General features: G+C 35.9%; 1 protein-coding gene across 1 annotated transcript; it reads right to left on the bottom strand.

The window, feature by feature from the left end:
• Window positions 1-14,542: 14,542 nt before the first annotated feature.
• On the bottom strand, window positions 14,543-17,614 carry LOC107886702 (NAC domain-containing protein 83). The gene is made up of 4 exons (XM_016810753.2): window positions 17,487-17,614; window positions 15,630-16,671; window positions 15,159-15,439; window positions 14,543-14,960 (listed from the first exon to the last, which is right to left on the bottom strand). Exons 2-4 carry the CDS (start codon window positions 15,811-15,813, stop codon window positions 14,658-14,660), a joined length of 768 nt encoding a protein of 255 aa, XP_016666242.1. The 5' UTR covers window positions 15,814-16,671; window positions 17,487-17,614; the 3' UTR covers window positions 14,543-14,657.
• Window positions 17,615-21,732: the final 4,118 nt, after the last annotated feature.

The raw sequence follows: 21,732 nt of genomic DNA, 5'->3' as shown, positions 1-21,732 counted from the left end.
AAAGGATGTTAAGTTCGAATGGACGGAGAAATGTCAGAAAAGTTTCGATCAACTGAAAACTCATTTGACTGAAGCTCCAATTTTAGTGCAACCCGAATCAGGCAAAGAGTTTGTCATTTATAGTGACGCATCCCTACTTGGGTTGGGTTGCGTATTAATGCAAGAAGGTCGAGTTGTGGCCTATGCGTCAAGACAATTGAAGCCACACGAGAGCAATTATCCAACCCATGATCTCGAACTAGCTGCCATCGTATTTGCTTTGAAAATATGGCGACATTATTTGTTTGGTGAGAAGTGCCATGTATTTTCGGATCACAAAAGTCTCAAATATTTGATGACCCAGCGAGACTTGAATCTGCGACAAAGGCGTTGGCTTGAGTTGTTGAAAGATTATGAGCTGGTCATTAATTATCACCCGGGAAAGGCTAATGTGGTTGCGGACGCCTTAAGCCGGAAATCACTATTTTCTTTGCGAGCGATGAATGTACACTTGTCTGTTCTACCCGACAATGTGTTAGTAGCTGAATTAAAAGCCAAACCATTATTGATTCATCAAATTCGTGAAGCTCAGAAAGTCGATGATGAATTGGTTGCAAAACGGGCTGAGTGTGTTCCGAACAAGGAATCGGAGTTTCAAATCGATGATGATGATTGTTTGAGGTTCAGAAGTCGTTTGTGTGTTCCAAGGAATTCGGAACTCATTTCGATGATTCTGAACGAAGCCCCATTGTAGCCGAATGTCAATTCACCCGGAGAGTACGAAAATGTACAACGATTTGAAACGTCGATTTTGGTGGCATGGTATGAAACGAGACATCTCCGATTTTGTTTCGAGATGTTTAATATGTCAACAAGTGAAAGTCTGAAGGTAGCCACAGATCGTCAAAAGTCGTATGCGGATTTGAAAAGAAAAGACATTGAATATCAGGTTGGAGATAAAGTGTTTCTTAAAGTTTCACCTTGGAAAAAGGTACTCAGATTTGGCCGTAAGGGCAAATTGAGTCCGAGGTTCATTGGGCCGTATGAAATATCCGAAAGAATTGGTCCAGTGGCGTATAGATTGATTTTACCCCCCTGAACTTGAAAGGATTCACAACGTTTTTCATGTTTCGATGCTTCGACGTTATAGATCCGATCCGTCACATGTGATTAATCCCTCGGAAGTTGAAATTCAATCTGACTTGAGTTATGAAGAAGAACCGATTCGTATCCTAGCTCGTGAAGTGAAAGAGTTGCGAAACAGAAGGGTTCCGTTAGTTAAGGTGTTATGGCTCAAACACGGGATCGGGGAAGCTACTTGGGAAACCGAGAGCTCGATGAAAGAACGATACCCAAACCTATTTATCGGTAAGATTTTCGGGGACGAAAATTTCTTAAGTGGGGGAGAGTTGTGATAGCCCTAAATTGACCCTAGTCGGGAAGTGGTTTCGGGACCACAAAACCGAGTTATGAAAATAATTAATTGTTATATTCTATGCTTATTATGTGTGTACATGCATATGTGGAAATTTCATTCCCTAATTTTGCCAATTGTATGAGGAATTATTAAATAGGGATCAACATGAGACATGGTGAAATATGATAGGCTAATTTTAAAGGGCTTATTAGTGCATGTCAACACAAAGGTGGACTTGCATGTCAAATTTGCCCAATTCCCTTATAGTGGCCGGCCAAGATGGATTGATGATGGGCAATTTATTTGTTGAATTAGATATTATAATAGGAAATTGGGTTATTGGAGACATAATGAATTAAAGAAAGAATAAAAAAAAAGAGAAAGGAAGCCACTATCATATCATCTTCTCCATTGTCGAAACTGGAGAAAGAAGAAAAAGAGAAAAGCTTGGGTAAGGTTCGGCCATTGGGAGTTAGATTAAGGTTAGTCTTTTGTTTGGTTTTTGATAATTTTCACATTTTTGATATCATTGCTTTGTGTTCTTTAAAACCCATGGTTCAATTTTGTGAATTGATGATGATTTTTGTTTTTCCATTGATGAGTGCTTGAGCTTTTTGATAGTTGTTGATGAAAAATGAAAGATATGTTAAAGATTAATATGTTTTGTGTTGAAGTTTTTGGTGATTTTGAGTAGTTAGGGCTAAATTACAAAAATAAATTTTTGAAGGACTCAAAGGTGAAATAAATGAAATGTATGGACTTATATGGGTACTAGGAAGATTCGGCCCTTAAGGAGTGTGACCAAATTTTGTGTATTTTGTGTTTTGTGGAATAAAGACTAAATTGTGAAAGTGTGAAATATTAGGGGTAAAAATGTAATTTACCCATTTATGCGTTATTAGACTAAATTGAATGAAAATATGTTAAAATGAGATTTATTTGAATATGTTAAGATCAAGAAACCAAGAAATTGGATTTAGATCGGGGAAAATCGAAAGTAGTTGAGTAGCCGATCAATTAGTCGACGACATCCGAAGAAAGTTTATAAGCAATTAGATATTAAAATTTCGGAATAAATGTTAGTTGTATATGCTGAAATGGAAATATGATAAATGTATATATAGCTGAATGTGATATGTGTGAATTATATGTTAAATTAAGGCTTGGTAAGCTAGCTATTAAGGTGAAATGCTAATGTTAGTATTTGATTTGGTAATAATCTGTTTGGGGACAGCAGCAGTAAGGTGATTTTGGAAAATCGCCATAATTTGTAGGAGTTGAATTAGAAGCTGAGTGAATTATGTCATTAAAGCTTGAAGAGTCTATTTTCTTACAAAAGAAACTATAAAAACAAAAGAGTTACCGATCTTGAGATATTTGAAGTATTGTGGGGCTGAGTCAAAATGACTACTAGATTCCCTGTTCTGTTTTTAGAAAATCATTATAAATTGTACAAAAATGATTATAAGATAAAATTTATATGCTTAGACTCCTTAATGAGTCTAGTTTCAAATGAGATCAAATACAACACATTTTGAATTCTGTAAAATGAGAAATTTGATTCGTAGTGAAGAGTGGTCAGAATAGTCAAACAGTGAAACAGGGGAAACTTTAAGAAAAATCTGGTATTGATTGGACAAGCCTAAAATTCTGAAAATTTTATGGATGGAAGATATACGAGTCTATATTCAGGGAAAATTAACGGAAAGTGATTTGATGTTTAGTAGCTCCAGTTATAAATAATTTAGTAACTGCTGCTCAGGAAAACAGCTCGTAGTGAATATGTGATTTTGTTGTAAACATTAATGAAAATTTGCCAATGAATTATTTATTGATTATTATAAAGCTTACTATAATCTATGTGTGTGAAAGTCGGATCAATATATATATTATTCTGAAAGTAATACTTGAATAGTCGATTAATGACTATTTTAAATTTTGTTGAACTTAAGCTCAAGAGCAAAGGGGAACTAGATCCGATAAAGGGAAGGAAAAAGTAATTGAATAGCCATTGAAGTCGTTCGACAACATCTGAGGTAAGTCTTCGAGTAATGACCCTACTTGAATTATATTGAAATGATTAGTCATACTATGATGGATAGTCGAATGTGCATAGAGACTATGTTATAAAGCCAATTGAAATCATGCTCTTTGTGTGTGGCTATTGAGCCGAAATTGGAAAGGTTTAATAAATGCTTTGTGTTTGAGCCTTAGTAACGAAAGTGAAATATGGATGTGTCATGATTGTTGATATATGTGTGCATGAGCATTTGAATGATATCCGGGCTAAGACCCGAAGGCATTTGTGCGAATTGATATATCCGGGCTAAGACCCGAAGGCATTTGTGCGAATTGATATATCCGGGCTAAGACCCGAAGGCATTTGTGCGAATTGATATATCCGGGCTAAGACCCGAAGGCATTTGTGCGAATTGATATATCCGGGATAAGACCCGAAGGCATTTGTGCGAATTGATATATCCGGGCTAAGACCTGAAGGCATTTGTGCGAATTGATATATCCGGGCTAAGACCCGAAGGCATTTGTGCGATTTGATATATCCGGGCTAAGACCCGAAGGCATTTGTGCGATTTGATATATCCGGGATAAGACCCGAAGGCATTTGTGCGAATTGATATATCCGGGATAAGACCCGAAGGCATTTGTGCGAATTGATATATCCGGGATAAGACCCGAAGGCATTTGTGCGAACTGATATATCCGGGCTAAGACCCGACGGCGTTTGTGCGAATTGATATATCCGGGCTAAGACCCGAAGGCAATTGTGCAAGTTGATATATACGGGCTAAGACCCGAAGGCATTCGTGCGAGTTGCTATACCCGGGTTAAGACCCGAAGGCAATTGAGCTTGTGGTTATATCCGGCTAAATTCCGAAGAAACTTGGGTTTGAATGTGAGCGTTTTGTGCTGCAATAAATTCAATTAATACGCTCGATAAACCCAAACGATAAGGTATGTTTGCATGTGCTTCGAAAAAAAAAGTTGATTCGCTTTAAATAATATTCGTTCAATCGACTAACGAATTTTCGGCTTTTAGATAGGTTGATACCTTGTGTGTGTATATGTTGATGAAGTGTGAAGTAAGTATGCTTATGAGAATGTGAATTAATAAAGTGATTTATTTAGCTATGTGAATGCAATACTTTAGTCAAAGCCGATTTCATTACTTGAAACTTACTAAGCTTTAAAATGCTTACCCCGTTGCTTTGGCTCTCTGTTTTATAGATATTGTTCGTTAGCTATCGGATTCGGGATCATCGAAGTCGAAGTCATCCACACTATCAAAGCTCTTTTGGTACTCTTTTAGTTGAACTCTGGATATGGCATGTATAGGACTACCCGTTTGTTGTGGGTCATGGACCCTTTGGACTTGTATAATTTTGGTTAGCCATGCGAAAATGACTTATATATGTTTGAGTATAATGTTATAATCATTTAGTGTGAATATGCTTGACAAGGATTGGCCATGGGAATGGTTAATCACCATCATCATTTGTGCTACTCATGTTAAAAGGGCTAGTTGAATTATGGAAACTATGAAATAGGTAAAGTCTACCTTAAAGGCAGATGCTGACAGCAGCAGTGATGTAGATTTGGGAAATCACTAAAAATAGTAGGAATGGAATTAAATAGTGAATAAATTATGTAAACGAACCCTGATGAATCTATTTTCATAGGAAAGTAACGAAATGATCATATGGACAGTATGTTAAGCGATATTTAGGTTCTCGTGAGACAGGGCCAGAACAGTTTCTGGATTCCCTGTTCCGACTTTGGAAATTCATTATAAATTAACCAGAGATAATTAGGAGTCATACCATATATGTATAGATTCCTCTCTGAGTCTAGTTTCCATAGAAACAAACGGCATCAGTATTGAAGCTCTGTGCAGGGAGATATCCAAGTCGTAATGCGCAAAGGTCAGTGTAGTCGATCCCTGTAACATGGGGGACTTTGACTAATAAACTGTACTAATTGGCCTGATCAAAAATTCTAGAAAAAAATATGTAGATGGGCATATGATCCTAGTTTCAGGGAAAAATCACGAAACTGATTTTCGAGTTGTGAAACTCAAGATATGATTTTTAAAGCGACTAGTATGCAGATTGGGCAGCGTCTGGGAAATATTTTTATAAGGGGTTTAAAGTCTGTTAACACCTCGTGTTCGACTCCGGTGTCGGTCTCGGGTTCGGGGTGTTACAGCGTCAGTCCTGTAATACAAAAAAATGATGAATTGTCGTTGAGAAGGCTAAGTGAGGATTCTAAGCCTCATGAACTCTTTTGGAGGAGTCTTGATAACCTTTGGCTAGATGAGTTTAGTAACTCATGCTTTTCAGGAAAAAAGAAATAAGTTTAATGGAATGAAATTTTATTGAAAAATAAAAGGAACAAAAAGGCTAAGAGCCTTAGGAGGAAGGAGTTTTTTACAGACGCGATGAGTGAATATTCATGTCACTCAATCCCCTATTTATAGTACATAGAAAACCTAGTTTGTTCCTATTTAAACTCTAAAAGATAAATAAAGATATAATTTGAAATTAAATCTAAATAATATCATAATAATCCTAATAATTATCCTAAAGATACAATTCAAATTTAAATAAAGTCTTCTGTTCATAAATCTCTTCTTTGAATTTTTGCCCCAAGTCTTTCACACTTTGTATTTTCAACGCCACTTCTTTCCTATTTTGCATGCTGACCCATTTTGTCTTTAAATTCATGATTTTTACTCCTAAACTTCCTTTTGCCTTTCATGTAGTCCCTACAAGATAAAAAACCATAAAAATCCAAAATTAGTAGGATCATACTAAAAATATATATAATTAACACATAAAAGTATGACATTTTAGAGTATTATCATAGTCTCTAAGTCTGTCTGTGAATTGAGTTAGAGTGCCTAATATGTCACTATCAAAACTCCAATTATCTAAAACAAACTCTGGAAAATTCAGATGTTCCAACCACCCAACTAAAAACTAAAAGGGCATACCATTTGGTAAAAAGAAATATGACTATAATGTGAGAAGAATAGGTCTGGGGTCCGATTTAATTCTTAAGAGATATGTTACCAAGCAGTTAAGAAAAGCCTTCACCCAAGCATCATTACCTAGAGCCCAATCCAACCTCTCAAAAAGTGCACCACGATGCCAAGCGAAAGGAGATCCTTCAAATCCCAAATCATAAACTTTAGTTCTATCCACAAACTCACCAAAAAAATGAACATGTCTGACCTGCTACTTGACCACCTTTCTTTTCCTCTACTGAGAGAATAGCATTTAAATCCCCAATAGCCATACAAGGAAAATGCCTTGAAGGAATAAATAACCTCAAATCCTTCCAGAGAAGCCTCATTTTCTGTCTATCAAGACTACCGTACACAAAAGCAACAAAAATTGGTTGTGACTAAAGAATAAACAAATACAAATAAAAATAAATTAGGGAGGAGACTTAATCACCTCAACATCAATAAACTTCTTCCATCTTAACCAAATACCTTCGGAGAAGCCAACCGCTTCCACTCGATGAGACCTTTCCAGCCCGAATTTGGCAATGATAGCATCAAATTTAAAACCATTAATTCTCGACTCAAGCAAATTGATAATGTCCGGTTTATACTCATGAAAGATTCATAGGAATTTCAAATTCGCACACCCCTGCACATTCCAAGATTGAATAGATAAATTCATAACAAAAATAGAAAAAAAAACCACATTTACTGTTGACCAATGATAACACATTTCGATCATTCCTTCCCTTCTATCACCGTCTCTTTGATGACTTACCTATCTAGTTCAGAGGAGATAAGATCAGCTGCCAACAACATAGACCCGACAAGAGAAACCCGTGAATTACCCAATGCTTTAAACCGATTGCTTGACCATTTTAGAGTTTTGTTAATCTTCCAACCTCTTTTAGAACCCATGACTTTTCCTCCACTATTCCATCCTTTAATTGGAATAGAAGACATTCCTGATTTAACTGCTTCATTATCGACGTTTAACTTAGTCAAATTTAGGTTTGAGTTTTCTTGGAAAATAACAGTCGTGTCTTTTCTAGTGTTAAGAACCCCTTCATTCACAACCACATGCACCGATGACAAGTTTTCAAGCACTAGGTTAAAATGAAGGGAGTTTTTATTACTGAAACTTGCGGGAACAAAGGTCACCATGTCTCACACCCCACCAACACTTCAACCAAGAACATCTGAAGGATCTACAAAACCAGTCTCCTTCAACCCAACAATCTTTTGGACCTTTCCACCATAGCTCAAAGAAATATAGATACTCCCACCTTCCAATAGATTAGCGAAATCCCCACCAGGCCCTAGTGCATATCCAGTCCCTTTACTCTACCCAATACCTTGCCCATCCAAACAACTTGAGCTCTTTTTAGAAACAATGGGTTTGGACTATTCACGTTGGACTAAACTATTATCATTAATCAAAATCCTCACATGCTCTATTCTAAGCCTAATATTATATTTTTTTCTCCTTGATAAAATCCAGAATTAACGTTTATTATTTCTTTCCCATGCCTTTTCGAACCCATAGAATTATCATCATTCCCCAAATCACTTCTCAACTCATCCATGTTGAGAGAAGTTAAAGCATGAAATCTTGATCTTGAAGATTTCTTTGCATTTCCAGACTTACCAAAGTTGTTGTGCTCACGTGGGTTACGCCTAATCTTCCTCTCCACTAGCATCCAAGGGTCAAACTCGTCTGTATCGACCATTGAACCAGAAATCACATAGGAGATTCCAATCATCAAATCTTTCTCCCCCGATGAATCCATTACTATTAAACCTTGCGGCCAAACTTCCTTAGAGTGGCCATATCACCCACACGAGAAACACACCACCGATAGACTTTTTGTAACACTTCTAACATTTATCTATTGTCGGAATAGGGTTATAGAGTATTACCAGAGTTTACAGATCAATTAATTAAACATTTCATATAATATAACATTCATATCAGAAATAAATTGAAATCTAACATATTGTTCCTTATATGAGCCCTTGAGGCCCAAAATACATGTTAGAAATAAGTCGGGACTAGATTGGGTATTAAATTCTTTTTCAAAAAACATTAAAATTTTTCAAAGTTGCAGGGGACACAGAGCTGTGTGGGCATTCAAAATAGGGACATACGACTATGTCCCAGCCCGTATCTGTGCCTGTGTAACTCCTTGACTTGGGCCATACACCAAGTCACACGCCCTTGTGCTAGGCCGTGTTAAGCATATTGACTTGCGCAATTTAAAAGATACAGAGGATACACAGGCGTGTGTCATACACGACTGAGACAGACACCCGTGTCTCTACCCATGTGGACAAAAATAGGCCATTTCCAAGCCACATTTCTCACCCAATCTGGTACCAACCTAAACACAACAATTCGCATATCAACAAGCCATAACAAGGCATTCAAATCAAGCTAAAATCAAGTCTTAAACATGTATTATCACAACATACAACCAATATCCATATTTATCTAGATAACCAAATGAATGTATACATAATTGTACCAAATATACTATTTCAAACCAATCATCAATATACCTATAAGTTTTCCATCATTCAACCATATCAAACACACATTAAATATGTTAAGGCCACATATATAAACACATCGAAGTATATCAAACACAAGCCATTCAAATGGCTTATCTCAACAAAACATTTATATACCATCATTGGCCTAAATATCCTACACATGTCATTATAACCAGAATTAATTTACTGAAAGTACCAAAAGAGCCCATGGATAGTGTGAAATAGCTCCGACAAGCTTCCAACCTAAATGAGCTTTTGAATTACTATAAAACATGAAAAATAACACAGAGTAAGCATTTAAGCTTAGTAAGTTCGTATAATATAGAATTTAACTTACCATATTTCCACAAAATAAGCAAGTAAACATATCATATCTCAATCAATTTGGCCAAAAGCCTAAACATATGATCACCAACATATTAGCCATGAAAATCACATATAAAATCCAACACACATGGTGGAATTCATTAAATAATCATATTTAATGTATTTAATGTATATATTGGTAATAGTTCATATCAAACTTATATGATTTCATAACAGAACTGTGCCTGATGAACCATTTAAAATATTGTTGGATACACGGGGAATACATACGAGGTGCACTGAACTATAATCCGTCAGTTCATATTCATGTATGCTCATACAAGCTGTAAATAGTAAACTCATTTGAGCTGAATAACGGGAAGCTCATACAAGTTGTGGTGTGTCCGCAACACATGCAAGACCCCAACCAAATCGGTAACCCTAATGACATGTTATTTGTATTCTACGAATTTCATAAGGTTCAAACGAGACTCAGTAATCGTTGAATATACAACTGGTATTTATTCATGACAATTGTACAATTCACAAACAATAATTCAATTTAACACATATTAATGTACAATTTAATTATACGAACTTATCTCGATGAGTTTATGTAGATACGAAGGCGACTAATCCAATATTTTTCCTTTGCCTCGATCTAACTCTGTACTAGGTCTTACCGGATCTATACGAATGAATTTAACTCAATTAAATATAGTTCATATTCAATTTAGTCCAACACACATTTTTGGAAAAAATTACTATGTTACCCATATACTTTTAATTCATTGTAATTTAGTCCCTAGGCTCGAAAAATGGAATTCACACAATTTAATCCTTACTTAAGCCTAGCCGATTTTTACACCTATTAATAGCAGCGCATATATTTCATAAAAATTCACAATTTTACCATAAATTTATCATCTTTTTCATTTTAATCATTAATTGATAATTTCATCAAAATTCTCTTTAAAAAAGTTGTTTATCTAACAACAATATTTCATTTTCTATCATAAAGCTTCAAAATTCAAGCATAGTCATCAATGACAAAAATCTAATACTTTAATGGTTTTGTAAATTAATCCCCGAGTTAGCTAGATTAAGATATTACGATCTCGAAACATAAAAATCATAAAAAAGGGGACAATGATACATACCTAATTGAGCCAAATAAGCTTGCTAATATCTTAAGCTTCCATGGATATGTTTTCTCTTTTTTTATTTTTTATTTTGGTGGTAGATGATGATAATAGATTTTTTTTATTTTATTTAATATCACTTTACCCATTAATTTTCAAAATAACCCTTAACAATTTATTAAATTTTCAATGATGACTACTCATGCTTAACCATTAAGCATTTTAATGGTCTATTTACTATATAAAGACCTCAAATTTCAAATTCTATAGCTATTTAATACCTCTAGCTATTAGAACTCAACTTTTGCACTTAATGCAATTTAGTCCTTTTCATCAAATTAGGCATGTAAACGATAAAATTTCTTAACGAAATTTTTATACTGTATTTTTATCATATAGTAGAACATAAAATAATAATATAATTTTTTTTACTTCAAATTTGTGGTCTCGAAACCACTGTTCTGAGTTCAATGAAAACGGACTGTTTCACTTTTATACTCAATATGTTGCAGATTCTCATTTATTACAACTTTTGAAATAAATGATTTTTCCAGATTGATATAAACTTCTATTTGTGCATATCTTCTTCTCGTTCTACTATATGTATTGAAATCCAATTTGGTCACCTTCCTAACCATTCTCCCAATTTCTTATAAAACCTCCTTTTTATAGAGATAGCTAGGAAGTCTTGGGAATCTAATCTAGGCAAGAACAATACTAGGATAATAATTTGCAAGATTAAATTCAATTGTCCAGGGTTGTACTGTTAGATATTGCCTGAAGATAAGCTAAAGTCCCTATGATAGAACCTTCTCATAATCATCAAAATTTTGGAACTTGGCTAAGAAATGGCCTTTTTCTATATCCATTAGTTGAAAAGGTTGAGACGGTCTCCATAGTCCATAAACCTTATTTTGCAGAGCCTCAAAACCAATCAATATTCCTCTCCAACAGCTTAATAACTACGGAGGTAGACATGTCATTGACTAATAGTTTGTGTACTCTATCCGAAAAAACAATAGCGGCGATACTGTTAACCACCGACTTCTTGATATCGCCTTCAAGAATAGAGAAATTCCCATCAGTAAAGCCAACTTCGCTCACCCTTTTTGATTCAATAAAACCTTTCCCCAGGACCATGTCTTTCCAGGACAAGGTTGGTGATGGCATTAATTCAACAACCACCTCGATGTCTATATTAGACTCCGAATCCTTGAAACAAACCTTTTTGGCGCTCAGATCACTAAGGAGATTCCCTTTCCCATTGCTTTCACAGAGAGAATCCATTTCTTTAACTAAAATTATATGGTTATCATATTATTTAACTCAAACTATGGATAATTATTTTAATAAATGGGTGGTAAAGTTTTTCCATTTTATAAATAGTGTTAAAAAATTACTTGTGTTTTATTTATTTAGTTTTTTTTTCTTAAAATATCAATTAAAGATAGGTGGTTGCTTTGTGGACATTCTGAAGATAAAAAATTTCACCGTCAATGTATTAAATAATAATTTTTAAAATATATAAAGAAATAGCACTGAAGTTGGTAAGGCCTTTGGTCCCCCAAAACGGAAAAATTCACTTTTGACCTTTCAAAATTTATAACATTTTAATTTAGTAAATGATAAAATTACACTTTACCCTCAAAAATAATAAATTTTGATTTAATCTTTTAAATATTATAAAAATATAAACTATTAAAATTATAAAATTACATTTTAATTTTTATAAAAATATATAATTTAATTTCAACTTTGCCATGCTTTAAATTTAGTCGATAATCAAATATATATGGGATGATATGTATGGATTTACTTATAGGTATACCATGATAAAATTAATTCTCAAGGTGGATAATGTAATGAATAATATTGAATTATAATTGTACAAGTAATTATAACTTGTATTATTATTAGTGAGAAAGATATGGCAGTATTGAAGTATTGAAAAAAATGTGAGGTTAATTTAGGGAAGAGAAAGGAGCAAGGGGGTAAGGGTGGGACAGTTGAAGTGAAATCGGAGCCTCAAACATAGACAAAGCCTGGTTCCGTAGGGAGAAGGGAAAACTCCATTCCCACAAATTTATAGTATTGAATTGGAAATTTGATAATTTAATTTATGTTTTCAGATAATATATTATAAGGAAAAAAAGAGATTCCCACAAGCAAATGCTCTCCCACCTCACTTGTATAAAAAATTAGTATGGAAAGAAAAGTTGGGTTTCGTGACCCAAACTTCCATTTTCTTTCTTTTGCTTTGCCTTTTTATTATATATTTTTTTCCTTTTGTACAGAGTCAAAGGCTGCAATTATTGTGTTTTTAGTAAAATATGATGTTAAGTGGGAAATGGCTCTTTGTGCTAACCTCTCTTTATTTTAATCTCTCCCAAAATAAATTATGTTCTTTGGCTTCAGCATTTGTTTTTCTTACAGCAACATGGTTTTGTTCAATATTTGGCTTAACCTCTTTTCTCTTTTTTCTCATTAAAATAAAACATTTTCGTATACAAAAATGACGTAAAGAACTCCACCAGCTAGAGCTAATTGTAAAACCATGGTCATACGAAACTCTGGTCGGCATATTTTTATTTATTAAGGTGTAATGTATGCCGCCTTAAGTCTATCTCGCATCTACTTGTCAATTATGTAATGCTCCATGTCCCACTTTTTAACCTCTCAGGTTTATGATATCACGTCCTTGTAAGTTGTGACCAACCTTAAACCCCCTTTATTCATAACTAATAATGATGTAAATACTAAGAATTAAGGTGTGCATTCTATGTTTTTTACAAATATTAAATCATTTCAAATAAATTGTTTGAATAATTATCAAAATATCACAGGACATATGGACTAAGAACTGATACAATTCAGATTAAATCTAACAAACTGAGATTAACTTGACATTGTATGTTAATGTCAACTATGTATATTGTTTGTTAATAGAGTCAAACTGCAGGGCTAGGTGGACAGTGATATTGTTAAAACCCCCCACCCTTACGCTGTTGGCTTGCTATATGGGCTGGACTTGAGAAACAAGAATTTGAAATGCGTGAAGGGTAGATATAGAAACTAGAAAAAGGGTGTTCAATTACTTACGTTTTCTTTACGTTCAAGGAATACTTCATAAATTGTAATATGACCGAGGATGATTAACAGCATAATGTTCGCAAGAGTGCCCCAAAATATCATATGCTAACCCACAACTAAAAGGTAATAAGAGGGAGATGGAGGATTAGGGAGGACAGTTGGATTGGACCGTCGGTCGAACTCCTCCATCTCCCACCTACTAGTCATGTCATGTTTATTCCGAAATTAGATTACCCTGTTTTTCTTACAACCTCAGACTACTCTTTTTCGTGTATTTTTTATATATATTTTATTTGAGTATGCGACAGTAGTTACAAGTGCTGAGAAAATCAAGCTCAGAATGTCTGCTTCTAACTATAGAAATTGATGCTTTTCATTTTTTATAAACCCATTATACTAGATGGAGTATATGGGAAGATAAGAATATGAAGCCAGCTCAGAGTTTTTGGAGATTCGATCCATTATGAAATAATAGAGAGGAGAATTGGGTTCTTTTTCAACCGATAACACCCTTCCCGGAGCTTGGATCGTGCAAATGCTGATTTCCAACAATCCTATGCTTATTCTTTCCGGTGCTCTCCCAAAAAGCGTTTTGCTTTTGCCAAAGTCAAAATACTTAAATATAGAAAAGATTTATTACTTTTTTATTGCATAAATTTTATACATTAATAGTGCATCAAATATTCTCCTAGACTTTTTATCTTTCCTGAGATTTGCATGCATTTTTCTTCTCTCAAAACCATTTGCCTTTTCCTAAAGGGACTTTGCTCTGCGTGTTCATAATGTTGAACTTGAACCATAGCCCGTTTCACGATGACTTTTGTAAAATGTATAAAAAAAGAGGGTAATATGTCTTTAGCTTTTCATTAATTACAAGGGGAACCGCCATGTGCCCAAGAAAGTTTGCTCTTTAGGTAATAGTTACTGCATGCACAACCATATATTGTTTCCTTTAATAATTTTTTTTGGGGTTTCTACTGACAACTATTTCTGCTGCGTAGTAATCACAGACAAAAGAGACCCAAAGACTTGAAATTACCAAACACTTGATTGCTTTTTCTTTAAAGAGGTTATTATTCTGAAGGGATACTCAAAGCCCCACTACTGATATAGACAAGAAAACAAAAGTGTGAGTGTGGCTTTTTTAAGGTTTTCTTCTAAAATAAGGAAAACTATTGCAACTGCTGCTTTCTTCATGGTCATCCGCGTTATCATTTGACACCTGTGTGATCCCACTGGAGCAAGATGAGGAGGATGCTGGGGCAAGATATAGGTCTGTCCTCTCCTTGCTCAGGAATTCATAGAAAACAGGGCTCTTTCTCCTTGCTTTACCAACTCCCTTCTCGTTGCAACATTGCAGGCCGTCATCCTCTCTTTTAGTAGCACCACTTCTTTTCTTCAAAAATATGCGGCACAACACCCAATTTTCCACTGCCACCACATGGTTCTGCATAGGTTTTAATACAAATCATTAATTTGACTGACCAACTAACATAGCATCATTAAAGCAACAATGTACTGCCATTTCCCCGACTCCAGAGGTTAAGAAATGTGGTTGGGATGAGATGCTTGAATTATTAAAAATGCTCAACAACTATAGGTACAAGCAGTAAAGATGAAATGAGAGCAAAGACCCGAAGTTAACCTGAGTTTGGTTCTTCTTATGTGGGGCATTGCAGGTGTCAGCGGTAACAAGGCGATATTCGTGCATGATCCAGTCGGTCCTAGTTCCCTCTGGGGGCTTTCCTCTATAAAAAACCAGTGTTTTCTTCATACCCACTACTTGGTTGCCACTACAACTTACAATTTGTTTGTCAATTCCTGTGGCTTTCCAATATCCTGAAAGTGTGGCTCTGTTGGATCTGTTCCCATTGGGATACTTGGCTTCTCTTGTGCTAAAGAAGTACCTCTCTTGTTCCAAGTCACCTGAACATAGACCCCAATGTATCAGGCCATCTAATTATGTCTTTAATTTTGTCCTAAAGGCTTCTAATTGTTTAACTATTGTTACATTCATAGCTATTGACACAACAGACTGCTTTTTTGTTTAATGTTATATAGTAAAAGGAACCAAATTTGATGAGTGAGGTGTGAAAGTGTAAATAAAGCAACCAACCTGGCAAGTCCCAAGGATCAGCTTTGCAAACATCAACTTCAGGTATGATAGAGGCAGGTAAGGGCCAAGAAAGCACCTTTCTTCTCAAGTACTGAACCACTAACTCTTCATCAGTAGGATGGAAGCGGAACCCAGGAGGCAATCTAAGCACACCGTTCTTTACAAAATTAAGCTTCGCCATCATCGTCAAAAGCAGGCAACCAATTAGTCCCGAAAGCACCTAAAAACCAACTAAGGGAGGGAGGCAGGCTTCAAACGCCAAATCGAGCCCACAACCCCACCATCCCACATTGCCTTCTTATATTAATCCCTCTAAGTAAATAGAGAATATCAACAAGGGGGGAACAAGAACAAGAACAAGAAAAGAGAAAAAGAAAGAAATGCGGATATAAAAGAAAAGTTGTAATTGTTGTGTGTGTGTGTGTGTGAGAGAGAGAGAGAGAGAGAGAGAGAGAGAGGTGGGCATTTGAGAGGGGAAAGTATGACTTCTTTATAGAACAAGCAAATGCTCTCACACCCCACTTGGATAAATAAATAGTATAGAAAGAAAAATTGGGTTTCGTGACCCAATCTTTCATTTTCTTTTCTTTTGTTTGCCTTTATATTATATGTCTGGGTTTTTTCTTTTGTAGAGAGTCAAAGGAGTTTGCGTGTGGGTGTTGATGAGGGTTTTTGAAGGAGTAATAGAAAAACGTCAAAGGCTGCAATTATAGTGTTTTGAGTAAAATATGTTGTTAAGTGGAATATGTCTCTTTCTGCTCACCTCTCATTATTTTAATCTACCTCTCTCTCCCTATATATTAACTTTTCTCTGCAAAATAAATTATGTCCTTTGGCTTTAGCATTTGTTTTCCTTTTTTATTTTTTTTTTACAGCAACATGGTTTTGTTCAATATTTGGCTTAACCTTTTTGGGATTGCCTTCTTTACAAGCATACCATTATATTGGGTTACACATAAGCATAGCTGCTTTCATGCTCACATCCGAAGAGAAATAACAGAGCTTTAAAGAAATTGCATTTTAACTCACATGGCTTTGAAACCTGTATCAGAAGGGATAAGTTTTCTTTAAAAAATATTTCTCTAAATTATGTAACATGAATAAACATTTATCTTACCATAGAAGTGAAAAGTTAGCAAGGTAACTAATGTGTTTCTTTAATATTATGATATGAAGTGACAAGAGTTTCATCCAAAAAAAAAAAAAGAAAAAAAAGGAGGGCTAACTGATCAGTGCTTAAAAACCTTTATGTCAATCATTTATGTATAATGGCCCTTTCTTTTCTATAGCCATCATTTGCCATTACCAGAGAAAAAGAAAACAAAAGATAGTGCTATCTTTTATCTTTACTCTGGTTTTGATAAAAATAGAACTTATTCCATGAATCTGAATCCCCCCAAATCTCCATGAATTCGATATGTAAAGTACTGTTGATAATATATATACACACACATAAAGATGAAGTCATGGGTTGATCTTATGATAAAAATATTACTATAAAATAATAAACATATACAACTACACAAGCAATCATGTGTATGTATCTTACTAGTGCTTAAAATCCTATAAATTAATGTTTGCATTATTTTAAGACATAGGATGCATGAAATAAGTGTTGTTCCAATAGGGTCGGAAGCGTGTAAATTATTGTACTAAAAAATCACACAAAGTTCAATTCCCAGGGAAGAGAGGTGGATCACATGGATCTCTTAAATACTAAGTCTTTCCTTAGACAGAATATCCCTTCTATAGTAATTTAATAGCACAATTAAATACTACTATTATACCCTCAAATATTGAAAGAAAAATAGGACAAGAAAGAACACAAGAGTTTTAACGAGGTTCGGTAAATTATACCTACGTCCTCGGGCACTAACACCAGATGATAACTTTACTATATCCAAAGTATTACAAACAAATAGAATTCCTTAAGAATTCTCAAATGGGAGAAGAGAGAAAACTAAGAGAGAAAGATTGGTTGGGATGAATTGAAATGAGAAATGAGAAGGCCTATTTATAGTTGAGGTTTAAGGACCAAACAATAAATAGCCCATTATCTCAAGGACCAAAAAAAAAATTATCCCATGTCACTTTTTCAAAGTCAACTTTAGGGTGCTAAACTTGCACCACTTTGTATTGTTTGCCATTAATGTTGTCTCCCATTAATGTTAACAATCTCCACCTTGAAGATTTGATTAGGATAATCACATCTTCACACACTTCCTTCAACTCCCCAAATTCGATAAAGCTATCTTTTGTAGTGCCTACAAATGCACTCTCGAGCGCCATACACCTGAATGTGCTCAAATTCTCAAGATGTTAATCAAGTTCAAACAATGATTAAACTTGATTGTTGTTACCACCTTGGTCATCATATCTGCGGGATTATCTGCTGTCGGAATCTTCTGAAGTAGAATTTTTCCTTTTTCAAAGACTTCCCGCACAAAGTGATATCTTACGTCGATATGCTTGGTTCTTGAATGATAGACTTGATTTTTTGCTAAATGAATAGCACTCTGACTGTCACAATATAAACTTATGTGACTTTGAACAACTCCTAAGTCTTTCAACAATCCATTAAGCCAAATAGCCTCCTTAACAGCTTCTGTAACTGCCATATATTCTGCCTCTGTAGTAGACACAGCTACTGTAGACTGTAAGGTAGACTTCCAACTCATTGGGGCTTTCGCAAGAGTAAACAGATACCCCGTAGTTGAACGACGTTTATCTAAATCACCAGCAAAGTCGGAATCAACATATCCAACTACAAACTGACCAAGTGCTTTATCCTGTTCAAAAATTAAACCAACATCTACGGTTTTTCGAAGATACCGTAGAATCCATTTCACAGCTTGCCAATGTCCTTTTCCAGGATCATGCATATACCTGCTCACAACTCCAACAGCTTGTGAAATGTCAAGCCTCGTACACACCATCGCATACATCAAACTCCCAACTACATTAGCATATGGGACTTTCGGCATATATTCTCTTTCATCTTCAGTCTTCGGAGATAATTGAGCACTAAGTTTCAAATGAGAAGCAAGTGGGGTACTTACATGTTTTGTGTTTTCATTTACACCAAAACATTGTAATACCTTTTTCAGATATTGCTTCTGATTTAAATAGAGCTTGCCTCTCGGTCTATCTCTACTTATCTCCTAGCCGAGAATCTTCTTGGCCTCACCTAGATCTTTCATCTCGAACTCTTGATTCAACTGAGCCTTCAGCTTATCTATCTCATTTTGGCTCTTCGAAGCGATTAACATATCATCAACATACAAGAGTAGATAAATGAAAGATCCGTCATGCAGCTTCTACAAATATACACAATTGTCATATTTGCTTCTTGTGTACTTCTGCCTTCTCATAAAGCTATCAAATCGCTTGCACCACTGCCTCGGGGATTGCTTCAATCCATATAGCGATTTGTTAAGCTTACAAACCCAATTTCTACCACCAGCATCTGTGTATCCTTCTGGCTGAGTCATATAGATCTCCTCTTCTAACTCACCATGCAAGAAAGCCGTCTTAACATCAAGTTGAGCTAGCTCCAAATTCAACTGTGCTACCAAGGCCAACAAAATTCTAATGGAGGAATGCTTCACAACAGGGGAAAATACATCATTGTAGTCAATTCCCTCCTTCTGAGCGTAGCCTTTAGCTACCAATCTTGCCTTGTAGCGAATATCCTTCTTGCTAGGAGATCCATCTTTCTTTGCGAATACCCACTTGCATCCGATTGCCCTTTTACCTTTCGGTAATTGCGCCAACTCCCAAGTATTGTTCTTCCGGAGAGACTGCATTTCTTCATCCATGGCGCTTTTCCATTTATCACTTTCTAAGCTTTGCATTGCTTCTTGATAAGTGATAGGAATATCATCAACAACGGGAAGGGCGTAGGCCACCATATCAGTAAATCGAGTAGGTTTACGAATTTCTCTCCGTGGCCTTGCAACTGCAACTGGTTTTGGTGTACTTAGTGGTTCTTAGGTCAGAACCTCTTCAACCTCTAATTCCTCCATTGTGGCTGGAGAATTAGACTTATTAACTGGGCAAATCCCCATCTGCTCAAACTCCACCTGTTTTGGAGTACACTCCACCTGCTGTGGAGTATTGCTCGTCTGAATATCTTTATCTGCTACCTTTTTCAATGTGGCAGATTCATCAAAGGTAACATCTCTGCTACAGATCATTTTCTTTGTGCTTAAGCACCAAAGATGAAATCCCTTCACTCCAGAAGTGATTCCCATAAAGAGAGCTTTCTTTGCCCTCGGATCTAACTTTGACTCCTTCACATGGTAATATATAGTGGTTCCAAACACATGTAAGGAATCATAATCTGTAGCCGGTTTTCCAGACCATACCTCCATAGGAGTTTTTCTTTCTAATGCAGATGATGGCAAACGATTAACAAGATGGCCAGCGTATGTCACAGCCTCAGCCCAAAATTGCTTGCCCAACCCAGCATTGGACAACATACATCGAACTTTCTCCAGCAATGTTCGATTCATACGCTCTGCCAATCCATTCTGCTGTGGTGTATCCCTAACTGTGAAGTGTCGAACAATACCATACTCTTGGCACACATCGAAGAACGGATCACTTTTATATTCCCCTCCATTGTCCGTCCTAAGCCGCTTGATTTTCTTGCCAGTCTGGTTTTCGATCATAGTTTTCCATTTAAGAAAAACTCTAAGCACTTCATCCTTAGTTCTCATGGTATACACCCAAACTCTTCTGGAAAAGTCATCAACAAAAGTAACAAAGTAGTGTTTTCCTCCCAATGAAGGTGTCTTGGAAGGCCCCCACACATCTGAGTGAACATATTCCAAAATACCTTTTGTATTATGGATAGCAGTACCGAATTTCACTCTCTTTTGCTTTCCCAGAACACAATGCTCACAAAATTTTAGTTTGTAAACATTTGCACCTTTCAACAATCCTTGCTTTGCCATAATTTGCAAGGATTTTTCGCTGGCATGTCCCAACTTCATATGCCACAACTGTATTGAGTCCAATTTGTTGCCGGAAGCTGCAGCGACTGCTCCAATAACTGTACTACCTTGGTAGTAATACAAGTTATTTTTCCTGATGCCCTTCAATATCACAAGTGCGCCAGATGTCACTTTCAAAACCCCATCTCTCATAGTAACAACTGAACCATTGGATTCCAAGGCTCCCAATGAGATGAGATTTTTCTTCAAACTGGGCACGTACCGAACATCAGTCAGAACTCTGGTTGATCCATCTTTATTCTTTAATTGGATTGAACCTATCCCAACAGTTTTACAGGCATTGTCATTGCCCATATAAACAACTCCTCCATTTAGTTCTACTAAATCAGAGAACCACTCCCGGTTAGGGGACATATGATAGGTACAACCCGAATCCAATATCCACTCATCTGAATGGAACGACGATGATGATGCAACCAGTGATAGTTCAGAGTCACTAGTATCATGCTTAGCAACACAAGCATCTACAGCAGCTTTTCCCTTATTCTTCAGCTTTGGACAATTTTTCTTCCAGTGGCCTTTCTCATGACAAAAAGCACATTCATCTTTCCCGAGTCTGGACTTTGACTTTGATCTCCCCTTTTGAGTTTTCTTCCGAGTGTATGAACGACCTCGGACTACTAAAGCTTCTGTATCTCTGATTGAGTTTTTCTGTTTGTCCTTCTTTCTCTGTTTATAACTGTATAAGGCCGCACAGACTTCGCTCAGAGATATATCACTCCTGCCATGAAGTAGAGTAGTTTCTAGGAACTCAAACTCCTCAGGAAGTGACCTCAACAGCATCAAAGCCAAATCTTCATCTTTGAATGTCTCATCCATATTCAACAAATCAGTGACTAACTGATTAAATTTGGTGATGTGATCATTCATTGTGGTACTTGGAACGTATGTGAAGCGAAACAGTCTTTTCTTCAAGTGGAGCTTATTTTGACTGTTTTTCTTCAAAAATTTTTCTTCAAGTGCCACCCACAACTTATTTGCAGAAGTCTCCTTTGAAAAAGCATCCCTCTGCTCTCGAGAAAGGCATGATCGAATTGTGCCACATGCCAACCGATTGATCGCCTTCCAATCTTTCTCCTGTACAT

The sequence above is a fragment of the Gossypium hirsutum genome, chromosome A03 (genome assembly GCF_007990345.1).
Source record: "Gossypium hirsutum isolate 1008001.06 chromosome A03, Gossypium_hirsutum_v2.1, whole genome shotgun sequence".
NCBI classification, from domain to species: Eukaryota; Viridiplantae; Streptophyta; class Magnoliopsida; order Malvales; family Malvaceae; genus Gossypium; species Gossypium hirsutum.
Note: the sequence above shows the minus strand (reverse complement) of the source record. Positions and strands in the feature narration are given on the sequence as shown.

Bases quoted from the DNA above. Each gene is read 5' to 3' on its own strand.
- LOC107886702 (XM_016810753.2), bottom strand. From the start codon at position 15,813: ATGATGGCGAAGCTTAATTTTGTAAAGAACGGTGTGCTTAGATTGCCT. The intron at 15,440-15,629 runs GTTGGTTGCTTT...GTCTATGTTCAG, and splicing joins TGATCCTTGGGACTTGCCAG to GTGACTTGGAACAAGAGAGG. The intron at 14,961-15,158 runs GTTAACTTCGGG...AAACCTATGCAG, and splicing joins ATAAGAAGAACCAAACTCAG to AACCATGTGGTGGCAGTGGA.